This window comes from Rutidosis leptorrhynchoides, chromosome 7, assembly GCF_046630445.1.
Source record: "Rutidosis leptorrhynchoides isolate AG116_Rl617_1_P2 chromosome 7, CSIRO_AGI_Rlap_v1, whole genome shotgun sequence".
NCBI lineage: Eukaryota > Viridiplantae > Streptophyta > Magnoliopsida > Asterales > Asteraceae > Rutidosis > Rutidosis leptorrhynchoides.
Genome location: NC_092339.1, coordinates 177729299 through 177746841, shown reverse-complemented (window position 1 = coordinate 177746841; position 17543 = coordinate 177729299). Strand labels below are relative to the sequence as shown.

Here is a 17543-nt window from a genome sequence, read left to right as displayed (position 1 = left end):
CTGATAATTAGAGTGTATATACCAATAGTACATACATCTAAAAGCTGTGTATTGTACGAGTACGAATACGGGTGCATACGAGTAGAATTGTTGATGAAAATGAACGAGGATGTAATTGTAAGCATTTTTGTTAAGTAGAAGTATTTTGATAAGTGTATTGAAGTCTTTCAAAAGTGTATAAATACATATTAAAACACTACAAGTATATACATTTTAACTGAGTCGTTAAGTCATCGTTAGTCGTTACATGTAAGTGTTGTTTTGAAACCTTTAGGTTAACGATCTTGTTAAATGTTGTTAACCCAATATTTATAATATCAAATGAGATTTTAAATTATTATATTATCATGATATTATCATGTATGAACATCTCTTAATATGATATATATACATTAAATGTCTTTACAACGATAATCGTTACATATATGTCTCGTTTAAAAATCATTAAGTTAGTAGTCTTGTTTTTACATATGTAGTTCATTGTTAATATACTTAATGATATATTTACTTATCATAGTATCATGTTAACTATATATATATCCATATATATGTCATCATATAGTTTTTACAAGTTTTAACGTTCGTGAATCACCGGTCAACTTGGGTGGTCAATTGTCTATATGAAACATATTTCAATTAATCAAGTCTTAACAAGTTTGATTGCTTAACATGTTGGAAACATTTAATCATGTAAATATCAATCTCAATTAATATATATAAACATGGAAAAGTTCGGGTCACTACAGTACCTACCCGTTAAATAAATTTCGTCCCGAAATTTTAAGCTGTTGAAGGTGTTGACGAATCTTCTGGAAATAGATGCGGGTATTTCTTCTTCATCTGATCTTCACGCTCCCAGGTGAACTCGGGTCCTCTACGAGCATTCCATCGAACCTTAACAATTGGTATCTTGTTTTGCTTAAGTCTTTTAACCTCACGATCCATTATTTCGACGGGTTCTTCGATGAATTGAAGTTTTTCGTTGATTTGGATTTCATCTAACGGAATAGTGAGATCTTCTTTAGCAAAACATTTCTTCAAATTCGAGACGTGGAAAGTGTTATGTACAGCCGTGAGTTGTTGAGGTAACTCAAGTCGGTAAGCTACTGGGCCGACACGATCAATAATCTTGAATGGTCCAATATACCTTGGATTTAATTTCCCTCATTTACCAAATCGAACAACGCCTTTCCAAGGTGCAACTTTAAGCATGACCATCTCTCCAATTTCAAATTCTATATCTTTTCTTTTAATGTCAGCGTAGCTCTTTTGTCGACTTTGGGCGGTTTTCAACCGTTGTTGAATCTGGATGATCTTCTCGGTAGTTTCTTGTATAATCTCCGGACCCGTAATCTGTCTATCTCCCACTTCACTCCAACAAATTGGAGACCTGCACTTTCTACCATAAAGTGCTTCAAATGGCGCCATCTCAATGCTTGAATGGTAGCTGTTGTTGTAGGAAAATTCTGCTAACGGTAGATGTCGATCCCAACTGTTTCCGAAATCAATAACACATGCTCGTAGCATGTCTTCAAGCGTTTGTATTGTCCTTTCGCTCTGACCATCAGTTTGTGGATGATAGGCAGTACTCATGTCTAGACGAGTTCCTAATGCTTGCTGTAATGTCTGCCAGAATCTTGAAATAAATCTGCCATCCCTATCAGAGATAATAGAGATTGGTATTCCATGTCTGGAGACGACTTCCTTCAAATACAGTCGTGCGAACTTCTCCATCTTGTCATCTTCTCTTATTGGCAGGAAGTGTGCTGATTTGGTGAGACGATCAACTATTACCCAAATAGTATCAAAACCACTTGCAGTCCTTGGCAATTTAGTGATGAAATCCATGGTAATGTTTTTCCATTTCCATTCCGGGATTTCGGATTGTTGAAGTAGACCTGATGCTTTCTGATGCTCAGCTTTGACCTTAGAACACGTCAAACATTCTCCTACGTATTTAGCAACATCGGCTTTCATACCCGGCCACCAAAAATGTTTCTTAAGATCCTTGTACATCTTCCCCGTTCCTGGATGTATTGAGTATCTGGTTTTATGAGCTTCTCTAATTACCATTTCCCTCATATCTCCAAATTTTGGTACCCAAATCCTTTCAGCCCTGTACCGGGTTCCGTCTTCCCGAATATTAAGATGCTTCTCCGATCCTTTGGGTATTTCATCCTTTAAATTTCCCTCTTTTAAAACTCCTTGTTGCGCCTCCTTTATTTGAGTAGTAAGGTTATTATGAATCATTATATTCATAGATTTTACTCGAATGGGTTCTCTGTCCTTCCTGCTCAAGGCATCGGCTACCACATTTGCCTTCCCCGGGTGGTAACGAATCTCAAAGTCATAATCATTCAATAATTCAATCCACCTACGCTGCCTCATATTCAGTTGTTTCTGATTAAATATGTGTTGAAGACTTTTGTGGTCGGTATATATAATACTTTTGACCCCATATAAGTAGTGCCTCCAAGTCTTTAATGCAAAAACAACCGCGCCTAATTCCAAATCATGCGTCGTATAATTTTGTTCGTGAATCTTCAATTGTCTAGACGCATAAGCAATCACCTTCGTTCGTTGCATTAATACACAACCGAGACCTTGCTTTGATGCATCACAATAAATCACAAAATTATCATTCCCTTCAGGCAATGACAATATAGGTGCCGTAGTTAGCTTTTTCTTCAATAACTGAAACGCTTTCTCTTGTTCATCATTCCATTCAAATTTCTTACCTTTATGCGTTAATGCAGTCAAGGGTTTTGCTATTCTGGAAAAGTCTTGGATGAACCTTCTGTAGTAACCAGCTAGTCCTAAAAACTGGCGTATGTGTTTCGGAGTTTTCGGGGTTTCCCACTTTTCAACAGTTTCTATCTTTGCCGGATCCACCTTAATACCTTCTTTGTTCACTATGTGACCGAGGAATTGAACTTCTTCCAACCAAAATGCACACTTTGAAAACTTAGCGTACAATTCTTCCTTCCTCAATACTTCTAACACCTTTCTCAAATGTTCACCGTGTTCTTGGTCATTCTTTGAGTAAATAAGTATGTCATCAAAGAAAACAATGACAAACTTGTCAAGGTATGGTCCACACACTCGGTTCATAAGGTCCATGAACACACCTGGTGCATTAGTTAAACTAAACGGCATGACCATAAACTCGTAATGACCGTAACGTGTTCTGAAAGCAGTCTTTGGAATATCATCTTCTTTCACCCTCATTTGATGATACCCGGAACGTAAGTCAATCTTTGAATAAACAGACGAGCCTTGTAGTTGATCAAATAAGTCGTCAATTCTCGGTAGTGGGTAGCGGTTCTTGATGGTAAGTTTGTTCAACTCTCGGTAGTCGATACACAACCTGAATGTACCATCTTTCTTCTTGACAAACAAAACAGGAGCTCCCCACGGTGATGTGCTTGGTCGAATGAAACCACGCTCTAAAAGTTCTTGTAATTGGCTTTGTAGTTCTTTCATCTCGCTGGGTGTGAGTCTGTAAGGAGCACGAGCTATTGGTGCAGCTCCTGGTACAAGATCTATTTGAAATTCAACGGGTCGATGTGGGGGTAATCCCGGTAATTCTTTCAGAAATACATCGGGAAATTCTTTTGCAATGGGAACATCATTGATGCTCTTTTCTTCAGTTTGTACTTTCTCGACGTGTGCTAGAACAGCATAGCAACCTTTTCTTATTAGTTTTTGTGCCTTCAAATTACTAATAAGATGTAGCTTCGTGTTGCCCTTTTCTCCGTACACCATTAAGGGTTTTCCTTTTTCTCGTATAATGCGAATTGCATTTTTGTAACAAACGATCTCCGCTTTCACTTCTTTCAACCAGTCCATACCGATTATCACATCAAAACTCCCTAACTCTACTGGTATCAAATCAATCTTAAATGTTTCGCTAACCAGTTTAATTTCTCGATTCCGACATATATTATCTGCTGAAATTAATTTACCATTTGCTAATTCGAGTAAAAATTTACTATCCAAAGGCGTCAATTGACAACTTAATTTAGCACAAAAATCTCTACTCATATAGCTTCTATCCGCACCCGAATCAAATAAAACGTAAGCAGATTTATTGTCAATAAGAAACGTACCCGTAACAAGCTCCGGGTCTTCCTGTGCCTCTGCCGCATTAATATTGAAAACTCTTCCACGGCCTTGTCCATTCGTGTTCTCCTGGTTCGGGCAATTTCTAATAATGTGGCCCGGTTTTCCACATTTATAACAAACTACATTGGCATAACTTGCTCCGACACTACTTGCTCCGCCATTACTCGTTCCGACACCATTTGTGCCTTTCGTTCTATTAACCCCTGGTCCGTAGACCTCACACTTCACCGCGCTATGACCATTTCTTTTACACTTGTTGCAAAATTTGGTGCAGAACCCCGAGTGATTCTTTTCACACCTTTGGCATAGCTGCTTCTGATTGTTGTTGTTGTTGCGGTTATTATTGTTGTTGGGATGATTGTTGTAGTTGCTGTTGTTATTATTGTTGTTGGGCCTTTTGTTGTAGTTGCGATTGATGTTGCGATTGTTGGGATAATTGTTGCGATTATTGTTGTAATTGCTGTTGTTGTTCTATTGGTGATTCTTATCACCGTTTTCCTCCCACTTTCTTTTGACTTGCTTCACATTGGCCTCTTCAGCAGTCTGTTCTTTAATTCTTTCTTCAATCTGGTTTACGATTTTGTGAGCCATTCTACATGCCTGTTGTATGGAGGCGGGCTCGTGTGAACTTATATCTTCTTGGATTCTTTCCGGTAATCCTTTCACAAACGCGTCGATCTTCTCTTCCTCATCTTCGAATGCTCCCGGACACAATAGGCACAATTCTGTGAATCGTCTTTCGTACGTGGTAATATCAAATCCTTGGGTTCGTAACCCTCTAAGTTCTGTCTTGAGCTTATTGACTTCGGTTCTGGGACGGTACTTCTCGTTCATCAAGTGCTTGAATGCTGACCACGGTAGTGCGTACGCATCGTCTTGTCCCACTTGCTCTAGATAGGTATTCCACCATGTTAACGCAGAACCTGTGAAGGTATGCGTAGCGTACTTCACTTTGTCCTCTTCAGTACACTTACTTATGGAAAACACCGATTCAACCTTCTCGGTCCACCGTTTCAATTCGATCGGTCCTTCGGTTCCATCAAATTCCAAAGGTTTGCAGGCAGTGAATTCTTTGTAGGTGCATCCTACACGATTTCCTGTACTGCTAGATCCAAGGTTATTATTGGTATGTAGCGCAGCCTGTACTGCGGCTATGTTTGAAGCTAGAAAAGTACGGAATTCCTCTTCATTCATATTCACGGTGTGTCGAGTAGTCGGTGCCATTTCCTTCAAAATAGTCAAATGGAACAAGTTAATCATATAGAATATTAAGAGTAGTTAATAGTATTTCGTAGCATAATATGAACTCATTTATAAAAGCTTTTTCTTCATATTAGCGTTTTATAAGTTTAAATTCGGGTAGTACCTACCCGTTAAGTTCATACTTAGTAGCTAATATACAATTCAACTACTACAATTCTATATGAAAAACTGATTGTAATAATATTTCGCGTTCAAACTTTTATACAACATTTTACAAACTTACAATATCGCTTATTTTACATAAAGCATGAAATATAGAACAAAATAACTTTGATACAAGATAGTTGTGAAGATAATTCTAGCTAGTACACAAGTCGTTCAGCAAAGGCAATAAAGACACGTAATTCATACGTCCAGAAACAAGTCATGCATTCTGGTTTTACTAGAACTACTTCCCATCCTTGGTCTTGTGGAACATAACCGTTATGGCCGTTGATAAGACAGCGTATTGTAACATCGTCAAAGGGACGAGGGTTACGTAATGTCCAACAGTCCCGTAACAATCTAAAAACCTCATTTCTTACCCCAATTACCGACTCCGTCACTTGTGGGAACGTTTTGTTTAATAGTTGTAGCCCGATGTTCTTGTTCTCACTTTGGTGAGAAGCGAACATTACTAATCCGTAAGCATAACATGCTTCTTTATGTTGCATGTTAGCCGCTTTTTCTAAATCACGAAGTCCAATATTCGGATATATTGAGTCAAAATAATTTCTTAACCCATTGCGTAAAATAGCATTTGGGTTCCCCGCAATATATGCGTCAAAGTAAACACATCGTAACTTATGGATTTCCCAATGTGATATCCCCCATCTTTCGAACGAAAGCCTTTTATAAACCAAGGTATTCTTGGAACGTTCTTCGAATGTCTTACAAACTGATCTCGCCTTAAATAGTTGTGCCGAGGAATTCTGACTGACTCTAGACAAGATTTCATCAATCATGTCTCCGGGTAGGTCTCTTAAAATATTGGGTTGTCTATCCATTTTGTGTTTTTATACTGTAAAATAGACAAGAGTTAGATTCATAAAAAAATACTTATTAATACAAGCAATTTTTACATATATCATAAAGCATAAGCACACTATATTACATGTATTACACCACACGAATACAACTATCTTATTCCGACTCGCTTATTTCTTCTTCTTCGGTTTTGGTTCGTTTTGCCAAGTTTCTAGGGATATATGATGTTCCCCTAATACGAGCCGTTATTTTCCACATTGGTTTAGAAAAACCTGGTGGTTTAGAGGTTCCCGGGTCATTGTTACAACTTAAGGACTTCGGGGGTTGACGATACATATAAAGTTCATCGGGGTTGGAATTAGATTTCTCTATTTTTATGCCCTTTCCCTTATTATTTTCTTTTGCCTTTTTAAATTCAGTTGGGGTAATTTCTATAACATCATCGGAATTCTCGTCGGAATCCGATTCATCGGAGAATTGGTAATCCTCCCAATATTTTGCTTCCTTGGCGGAAACACCATTGACCATAATTAACCTTGGTCGGTTGGTTGAGGATTTTCTTTTATTTAACCGTTTTATTATTTCCCCCACCGGTTCTATTTCTTCATCCGGTTCCGATTCTTCTTCCGGTTCCGATTCTTCTTCCGGTTCCGACTCTTCTTCCGGTTCCTCTTCGGGAACTTGTGAATCAGTCCACGAATCATTCCAATTTACATTTGACTCTTCATTATTATTAGGTGAGTCAATGGGACTTGTTCTAGAGGTAGACATCTATCACATAATATCAAACGCATTAAGAGATTAATATATCACATAATATTCACATGTTAAAAATATATAGTTTCCAACAAAATTTGTTAAGCAATCATTTTTCAAGTAAACACGGTCGAAGTCCAGACTCACTAATGCATCCTAACAAACTCGATAAGACACACTAATGCAAAATTCTGGTTCTCTAAGACCAACGCTCTGATACCAACTGAAATGTCCCGTTCTTATTGATTAAAAACGTTCCATATTAATTGATTTCGTTGCGAGGTTTTGACCTCTATATGAGACGTTTTTCAAAGACTGCATTCATTTTAAAACAAACCATAACCTTTATTTCATCAATAAAGGTTTAAAAAGCTTTACGTAGATTATCAAATAATGATAATCTAAAAAATCCTGTTTACACACGACCATTACATAATGGTTTACAATACAAATATGTTACAACAAAATAAGTTTCTTGAATGCAATTTTTACACAATATCATACAAGCATGGACTCCAAATCTCGTCCTTATTTGAGTATGTGACAGCGGAAGCTCTTAATAATCACCTGAGAATAAACATGCTTAAAACGTCAACAAAAATGTTGGTGAGTTATAGGTTTAACCTATATATATCAAATCATAATAATAGACCACAAGATTTCATATTTCAATACACATCCCATACATAGAGATAAAAATCATTCATATGGTGAACACCTGGTAACCGACATTAACAAGATGCATATATAAGAATATCCCCATCATTCCGGGACACCCTTCGGATATGATATAAATTTCGAAGTACTAAAGCATCCGGTACTTTGGATGGGGTTTGTTAAGCCCAATAGATCTATCTTTAGGATTCGCGTCAATTAGGGTGTCTGTTCCCTAATTCTTAGATTACCAGACTTAATAAAAAGGGGCATATTCGATTTTGATAATTCAACCATAGAATGTAGTTTCACGTACTTGTGTCTATTTTGTAAATCATTTATAAAACCTGCATGTATTCTCATTCCAAAAATATTAGATTTTAAAAGTGGGACTATAACTCACTTTCACAGATTTTTACTTCGTTGGGAAGTAAGACTTGGCCACTGGTTGATTCACGAACCTATAACAATATATACATGTATATCAAAGTATGTTCAAAATATATTTACAACACTTTTAATATATTTTGATGTTTTAAGTTTATTAAGTCAGCTGTCCTCGTAAATAACCTACAACTAGTTGTCCACAGTTAGATGTACAGAAATAAATCGATAAATATTATCTTGAATCATTCCACGACCCAGTGTATACGTATCTCAGTATTGATCACAACTCAAACTATATATATTTTGGAATCAACCTCAACCCTGTATAGCTAACTCCAACATTCACATATAGAGTGTCTATGGTTGTTCCGAAATATATATAGATGTGTCGACATGATAGGTCGAAACATTGTATACGTGTCTATGGTATCTCAAGATTACATAATATACAATACAAGTTGATTAAGTTATGGTTGGAATAGATTTGTTACCAATTTTCACGTAGCTAAAATGAGAAAAATTATCCAATCTTGTTTTACCCATAACTTCTTCATTTTAAATCCGTTTTGAGTGAATCAAATTGCTATGGTTTCATATTGAACTCTATTTTATGAATCTAAACAGAAAAAGTATAGGTTTATAGTCGGAAAAAATAAGTTACAAGTCGTTTTTGTAAAGGTAGTCATTTCAGTCGAAAGAACGACGTCTAGATGACCATTTTAGAAAACATACTTCCACTTTGAGTTTAACCATAATTTTTGGATATAGTTTCATGTTCATAATAAAAATCATTTTCTCAGAATAACAACTTTTAAATCAAAGTTTATCATAGTTTTTAATTAACTAACCCAAAACAGCCCGCGGTGTTACTACGACGGCGTAAATCCGGTTTTACGGTATTTTTCGTGTTTCCAGGTTTTAAATCATTAAATTAGCATATCATATAGATATAGAACATGTGTTTAGTTGATTTTAAAAGTTAAGTTAGAAGGATTAACTTTTATTTGCGAACAAGTTTAGAATTAACTAAACTATGTTCTAGTGATTACAAGTTTAAACCTTCGAATAAGATAGCTTTATATGTATGAATCGAATGATGTTATGAACATCATTACTACCTTAAGTTCCTTGGATAAACCTACTGGAAAAGAGAAAAATGGATCTAGCTTCAATGGATTCTTGGATGGCTCGAAGTTCTTGAAGCAGAATCATGACACGAAAACAAGTTCAAGTAAGATCATCACTTGAAATAAGATTGTTATAGTTATAGAAATTGAACCAAAGTTTGAATATGATTATTACCTTGTATTAGAATGATAACCTACTGTAAGAAACAAAGATTTCTTGAGGTTGGATGATCACCTTACAAGATTGGAAGTGAGCTAGCAAACTTGAAAGTATTCTTGATTTTATGAAACTAGAACTTTTGGAATTTATGAAGAACACTTAGAACTTGAAGATAGAACTTGAGAGAGATTAATTAGATGAAGAAAATTGAAGAATGAAAGTGTTTGTAGGTGTTTTTGGTCGTTGGTGTATGGATTAGATATAAAGGATATGTAATTTTGTTTTCATGTAAATAAGTCATGAATGATTACTCATATTTTTGTAATTTTATGAGATATTTCATGCTAGTTGCCAAATGATGGTTCCCACATGTGTTAGGTGACTCACATGGGCTGCTAAGAGCTGATAATTAGAGTGTATATACCAATAGTACATACATCTAAAAGCTGTGTATTGTACGAGTACGAATACGGGTGCATACGAGTAGAATTGTTGATGAAACTGAACGAGGATGTAATTGTAAGCATTTTTGTTAAGTAGAAGTATTTTGATAAGTGTATTGAAGTCTTTCAAAAGTGTATAAATACATATTAAAACACTACATGTATATACATTTTAACTGAGTCGTTAAGTCATCGTTAGTCGTTACATGTAAGTGTTGTTTTGAAACCTTTAGGTTAACGATCTTGTTAAATGTTGTTAACCCAATGTTTATAATATCAAATGAGATTTTAAATTATTATATTATCATGATATTATCATGTATGAACATCTCTTAATATGATATATATATACATTAAATGTCTTTACAACGATAATCGTTACATATATGTCTCGTTTAAAAATCATTAAGTTAGTAGTCTTGTTTTTACATATGTAGTTCATTGTTAATATACTTAATGATATATTTACTTATCATAGTATCATGTTAACTATATATATATCCATATATATGTCATCATATAGTTTTTACAAGTTTTAACGTTCGTGAATCACCGGTCAACTTGGGTGGTCAATTGTCTATATGAAACATATTTCAATTAATCAAGTCTTAGCAAGTTTGATTGCTTAACATGTTGGAAACATTTAATCATGTAAATATCAATCTCAATTAATATATATAAACATGGAAAAGTTCGGGTCACTACATAAACCATGCCATTCGTTTCATGATCTGTTATCACAAGCTGAGAGCCAAGAATTGTTTCTCAGTTCTGTCCAACCTGCTACTCATACTCAGGCTGCGTTTAATGCATCCTCTTATCGTCCTCGGGAAAATTATAGTCCGCGTTACTCTTATTCTGCTTCACGAGGTCGCGGTAACAATTTACGTGGTCGCGGCCGTGGTCACGATCATGGTCGTGGATATACTCCTCGTTGCCAATTATGCCAAACTGATGGTCATTATGCTTCAATGTGTCCAGATTTAGCCACTTATGCTACTCGTACCCCGTCTCTTGATGCTAATTTGGCACATGCTTTTCACTCAAGTTGTAATGTTTCGCCGAACTCACCCGATTGGTATGTAGATTCGGGTGCCTCTTCGCATATGACTTCATCCTCGTCTATGTTGGACTCTGCCACGCCATATTCAGGTACCAAAACCGTAATGTTTGGTAATGGTAAAATGTTCCCAATTTCTCATGTTGGCTCCTCTTTTTTATCTAAAGACTTACAACTATTAGATGTTCTCGTTGTCCTGTTTATTACTAAGAATTTACTGTCAATTAGTAAACTTACTGCTGATAATCCTGTTGATATTTTGTTTTCTAATGATATGTTCACAATTCAGAGATGCAACACCCAGGAAATTCTAGCCACGGGAAGGCGTAGTCAAGACCTTTATGTTCTTGAGCGTGGACAGCGAGCCTTTATCTCTCAACTTCGTTCAAGCAAGTTGCAAGGATCTTTTAAACTTTGGCATTCTAGATTAGGACATGTTGCTTTTGATATTATTTCATTATTAAATAAAAAAGGTCAGTTATCGGTCACCTCTTTGTTGCCGAAACCTACCCTTTGTTCTTCTTGTCAACTCTCTAAGAGTAAACGATTATCTTTTAATATTAATGAAAAGCGTTCTTTACATGTCCTATATTTAATACATTGTGACTTATGGGGCCCAGCTCCCGTTACTTCTACTAATGGCTATCGTTACTATGTAATTTTTATTGATGATTATTCCAGATTTACGTGGTTCTATCCTCTCAAAGTCAAGACTGACTTCTATGATGTTTTTGATGCGTTTCTTCGGCTTGTGCAAACACAATTTTCATGCAAAGTTAAGACATTTCAAAGTGATGGTGGCACTGAATTTATGAATACTCATGTTCATAACTTGCTAACTGCTAATGGTACTCATCATCGGTTATCATGCCCGTACACTCCTCAACAAAACGGAAGGGCTGAGCGTAAGCATCACCATATTACTGAAACCGGGTTGGCTATGATGTTTAATGCCAATACTCCGGCCTCTCTATGGACTGATGCTTTTAGCTCCACTACATACATTATTAACCGATTGCCGACTTCTCGTTTGGACTTCAAGTCTCCATATGAACTCTTGTATTCAACATCGCCACATTATGATACCTTTGGCACCTTCGGATGTCGTGTGTTTCCATACTTACGAGACTATAGTCCCTACAAATTGGCACCTCGAAGTCTCTCATGTATTTTCATTGGATATAGTTCTCAATATAAAGGGTATCAATGTCTTGATCCTAATTCTGGCCGCGTTTATATAACGCAACATGCACAATTTGATGAAACATCATTTCCTTTTACGGGTAGTATGCCACCTGCAAATTTATCTACTTTGGTTTTCTCAAACTTTGAAGAAAGCGGACCTCTTGCAACATCTATAATTACATCTCCTACCATGCCTTCATTAACATCTTCACCTACTGTTTCATTGCATGAGAATACCCCCTTACCATGCAACTTGTGTACTGACTTGCCTCATGCTTCTGCTTCTTCTGCTTCTATACCAACGACCACAGCTCCGACAAATGAATTACCCGTTGTGGAAAATTCAGCGCCTACACTATCAGGCCATTCTATGGTTACAAGATCAAAGGCTGGTAAATTTAAGCCAAGATACATTGCCGATCTTTCTCATCTCGCTAACTCTCCTTTGCACACGGCTTTGTTTTCTACTAAAGAACCACGAGGCTTCAAATCTGCCTCTAAAGATCCCGCTTGGCTCGCTGCTATGCGTGATGAGATGGACCCATTACATCATAATGATACATGGCTTTTAGTTCCCCGACCGAAAGATGGCAATGTGGTTGGTTCAAAATGGATTTTTCGTACCAAATTTAATTCTGATGGTTCCGTTGATCGTTTTAAAGCGCGCTTGGTTGCACAAGGTTTTACATAATTACCCGGACTCGATTATTCAGTTACCTTTAGTCCGGTTGTTAAAGCATCTACCGTTCGCATTGTTCTTTCTCTTGCGATGCTTCATAAATGGCCTTTACATCAACTTGATGTTAAAAATGCCTTCTTGAATGGCAACTTGTCCGAGACTGTCTTCATGGAACAACCACCGGGATTTATTAATGCTAAATTTCCCTCTCATGTTTGTCATCTTAAGAAGGCCCTCTACAGTCTTAAACAAGCACCGCGTGCATGGTTTCAAAGGCTTAGCACCTTTTTGTTTCAAATCGGTTTCTCATGTTCCCGAGCCGATCCTTCGCTTTTTGTTTACAAACCAAACTCTTGTGTTCTTTATCTTCTAGTTTATGTTGACGATATCATTCTTATAGGTAACGATGATGCTATGATTCGTCGGTTTATTACTAGACTTCATCACGAATTTGTTATCAAGGATCTTGGTAAATTAAGTTATTTCCTTGGTCTTGAAGTTACTTACACGAGTACGGGATTATTCTTGAGTCAAGCCAAGTACGCACATGATATCTTGACTAGAACCAAGTTACTTGATGCAAAGCCGATGCCTACTCCTTTGGCTACGGCAAAAAATTTTACAACGCAAGGCACTTTGTACTCCGATCCCACTTATTATTGTTCTCTAGTTGGGACTCTTCAATATCTTACCATTACTCATCCGGATATATCTTATGCCGTGAATCAGGTAATCCAATTTCTTCATGCACCAACCATTGCTCATTTTCAATCTGTGAAACGTATCATTCGCTATGTTAAGGGTACACTTGCATATGGTCTCACATTCAGCCACTCTCCGTCACCTTCTATCCTTGGTTATTCCGATACGGATTGGGCTCGATGCATTGAGACACGCAGATCCACCTATGGTTATTCGATTTTCTTAGGTGGTAATCTTGTTTCCTGGAGTGCTAAAAAGCAACCTACAGTTGCTCGATCAAGTTGTGAATCTGAGTACCGTGCTCTTGCTAACACTGGAGCCGAGATTATTTGGATTATGCATCTTCTACGAGAGCTTCATGTGTTGCCCCCGGACCGTCCTACGATTTTATGTGATAATAAAAGCGCGTTATTTTTCAGTCAGAATCCTATATCGCATAAACGGTCTAAACATATTGACATTGATTATCACTTTGTGTGTGAACTTATAGCTGCTGGACGATTACATACTACGTTTGTGCCTACAACTCTTCAAGTAGCAATCATCTTCACTAAGAGTCTTCCTCGTCCGCAGTTTGAATCTTTCCGTACCAAGCTTCGTGTCAGTCCACCAGCACTGTGCTTGAGGGGGGTATTAGAGATAAAGATCGACAAAGATTTAAAAAGATCTCATGATCTTTTAAATTAGGATAGTTTATTATTCTATTATATGTATTTATTCTTATCTCTTATTGTACATGGTTTATAAATAGTGATGATATACAATCCCACCAATACGTGGAGAAATAACTTTTATATAAAGCATCAAATGATATTATGTTTCTTGCCATTTCGGCACTGTAGCAAACATTAGACAAAACAATACATAGACCAGAATCAAAAGTGAGGTTATATTTTCCAATCATATCAACAGAGGCAACGTTCTTATTCCCCATGATTAGCTTAAGCTCCCCGGTCTTCAGCTTCCTACTTCTTATGACTCCCTGTACATTTGTACAAATGTGAGTATCACATCTTGTGTCCAATACCCAGGAATTAGAAATAGAAGTATTGTTTAGTTCAATCATGAACAAACCTGAAGGTACGACGACACCCTTGGCCCGTAGTTCATTAAGTTCCTTCAAGTACTTAGAACAATTGGGCCTCCAATGTCCTTTATCCCCACAATGGAAGCATGTTGCTTCTTCAGGAGACTTGGTTTGCGGAATCTTTGAAGTAGAAGAGTTAGCAATGCCCTTAGGTTTAGGTTTGAATTTGGACGTGCCAAATCTACCCTTACCTTTGTCTTTGCCATTTGCTTTGCTTTTCTTCTGCTTAATACCACCTTCACGATCGGCTAGGGCGGAAGTTACGAGTTTAGCTTTGGCCATGTTAGTCTTAGCGGTTTTCAACATGCCATGGAGCTCCATGATTGTTTTCTCCATATTGTTCATATTGCAGTTCATGAGAACCCTTCATATGCACTAGTCAGCGAGTTCATGATATAATCCATTCCAAGCTCCTGACTTATGGGAAAACCAAGGTGCTCCAGCTGGTCTATGTACCCTTTCTATTGTAGTACATGGACACTAACGCTACTTCATGTTGCCATTTTGCAACATACGAGAGCTTTCACGGTGTCAAACCGTTCCTGCTTTGCTTGTTTTTGGAACATGTCCTTCAATTGGTTTACCTTAAGCTCTCCATGCTCTTTTGGAGCTCTGGAAAACATGGTAGCCAACATTAAGCATGCCACCTCATTAGACTCGAAACGACTTTTTCAAACTCGTCCCTAGCCGCTTGAGTAGCTCTCGTTCCTGGTTCTGCCGGTAGGGGTTCCTCAATAGTCCTGATATTTCCTTCCATCCTAAGAACAATTCTTAGGTTGTGAAGCCAGTCCATGTAGTTCAAGCCCGTAAGCTTGTCCTTTTCGAGGAGCCCTTTAAGGCAGAAGTTAGTGAATGATGATGGAGTAGGATTTGTGTTTGTTGTAGACATCTGACATATTTTAAAGTAAGTTGTATAAGTTAGGTTGACTTGCTTAATCCTTGTTAAAATAATTAATCAAGTGTTCAATATTCAAACAATTATAATTAACAAGGCTAAGATCCATATTTCACTTATGGTAACGACGGGTTTGTCGCGGATCGCTAATCATAAGCTATTTAGGTAGGTAACTATATTACCAATTTCATCCATTATGAAACTCTTAGATTTCTGTGGGATTCAATGATAATCCATTATATCACTTGGCATGTTTGATCCTTTCTACGCTAATCCTATCTCGTGGCGGGTTTACTGCGAACCACAAGTTCAGATTATAATCCGTCCGTGATAGATACACGTGAAATCTGGCCCAAGATGTAGAGACCCGTCCTAATCCATCCGGACGAAGTCCTTATCGATTATAAACGATTCACAACAGTTGATTACATCGCGAGGTACTTGACCTCTGTATGATACATTTTACAAACATTGCATTCGTTTTTGAAAATACAATCTTTCATTACATTGAAAGTTGACGGCATGCATATCATTTCATAATATATCCAACTATAATTGACTTAATAATAATTCTGATGAACTTGACGACTCGAATGCAACGTCTTTTTGAAATATGACATGAATGACTCCAAGTAATATCTCTAAATTGAGCAAATGCACAGCGGAAGATTTCTTTCGTACCTGAGAATAAACATGCTTTCAAGTGTCAACCAAAAGGTTGGTGAGTTCATTAGTTTACCATAAATAATCATTTCATAACTTTAATAGACCACAAGATTTCATATTTCCATTTCTCATAAACATACGTCCCATGCATAGAGACAAAAATATCATTCATAAGGATTGAACACCTGGTAACCGACATTCACAATATGTATATAAGAATATCCCCATCATTCCAGGATCCTCCTTCGGACATGATATAAATTTCGAAGTACTAAAGCATCCGGTACTTTGGATGGGGCTTGTTGAGCCCGATAGATCTATCTTTAGGATTCGCGTCAATTAGGGTGTCTGTTCCCTAATTCTTAGATTACCAGACTTAATAAAAAGGGGCATATTCGATTACGATCATTCAACCATATAATGTAGTTTTGATTACTTGTGTCTATTTCGTAAAAACATTTATAAAATTTGCGCATGTATTCTCAGCCCAAAAATATAAAGGGTAAAAAGGTAAATGAAACTCACGCATATAAATATTGTAAAACAGTTAATAAAGCATTTGCATGTATTCTCAGCCCAAAAATGTAATGAGTAAAAAGAGAGCAAATGAAACTCACGCATATAATTATTGTAAAACATTTAATAAAACATTTGCATGTATTCTTAGCCCCAAAAATGTAAAGAGTAAAAAGGGATTAAATGAAACTCACCTAATGTATTTTGTAGTAAAAATACATATGACTATATTGAACAACTTAACAATGCAGGGTTGGCCTCAGATTCACGAACCTATATTATTTGTATGTATATATTAAAACATATAATGAACATATAATGGTATTCAGCCCAGTTTATATATTAATTATATAATATTTTACCTATATAACTAGTAATGTATTTATTATTCCAAATATTATATAATATCCATATATATTATTTTGATACGAAAGTAGTAATTAGATATACTTATGATTGATGTAATAATTCTATTGTTATATAAATATCTTTTGTTTGCAAAAATAATAATTATAATAATACTAAAGTAATGATAATAATAATGATAATGTAATTGTTATAATAATAACAATGATACTAATAATAATAATGTTACAATTAACAATCTTATTGTTAAAAATAGTAATTTTATATATATCTTTATACTGATCTTTATGACTTATAAACTTTTTAGTAGTAATTAATATCTTACGTAAATTTTATTTTAATACTAAGAAGTATATTATGTTTATAATCAAATTATAATTTTAATAATCCCTAGCTAATACTTTTAAATTCTAAGATCACCATATTAATATTAAAGCTAACTTAATAATAATATCAGTAATAATAATAATAATGACAGATATAATAATGATAATAGTTTTGTTCAT

At 36.0% G+C, this 17543-nt stretch overlaps 1 protein-coding gene across 1 annotated transcript; it reads left to right on the top strand.

Moving 5' to 3' along the window:
* Window positions 1-12895: 12895 nt before the first annotated feature.
* On the top strand, window positions 12896-14194 carry LOC139859807 (uncharacterized mitochondrial protein AtMg00810-like). The gene has a single exon (XM_071848580.1). The coding sequence runs from the start codon at window positions 12896-12898 to the stop codon at window positions 14192-14194; it is 1299 nt and encodes a 432-aa protein (XP_071704681.1).
* The last annotated feature ends 3349 nt before the right edge of the window (window positions 14195-17543 follow it).

Bases quoted from the DNA above. Each gene is read 5' to 3' on its own strand.
- LOC139859807 (XM_071848580.1), top strand. From the start codon at position 12,896: ATGCTTCATAAATGGCCTTTACATCAACTTGATGTTAAAAATGCCTTC.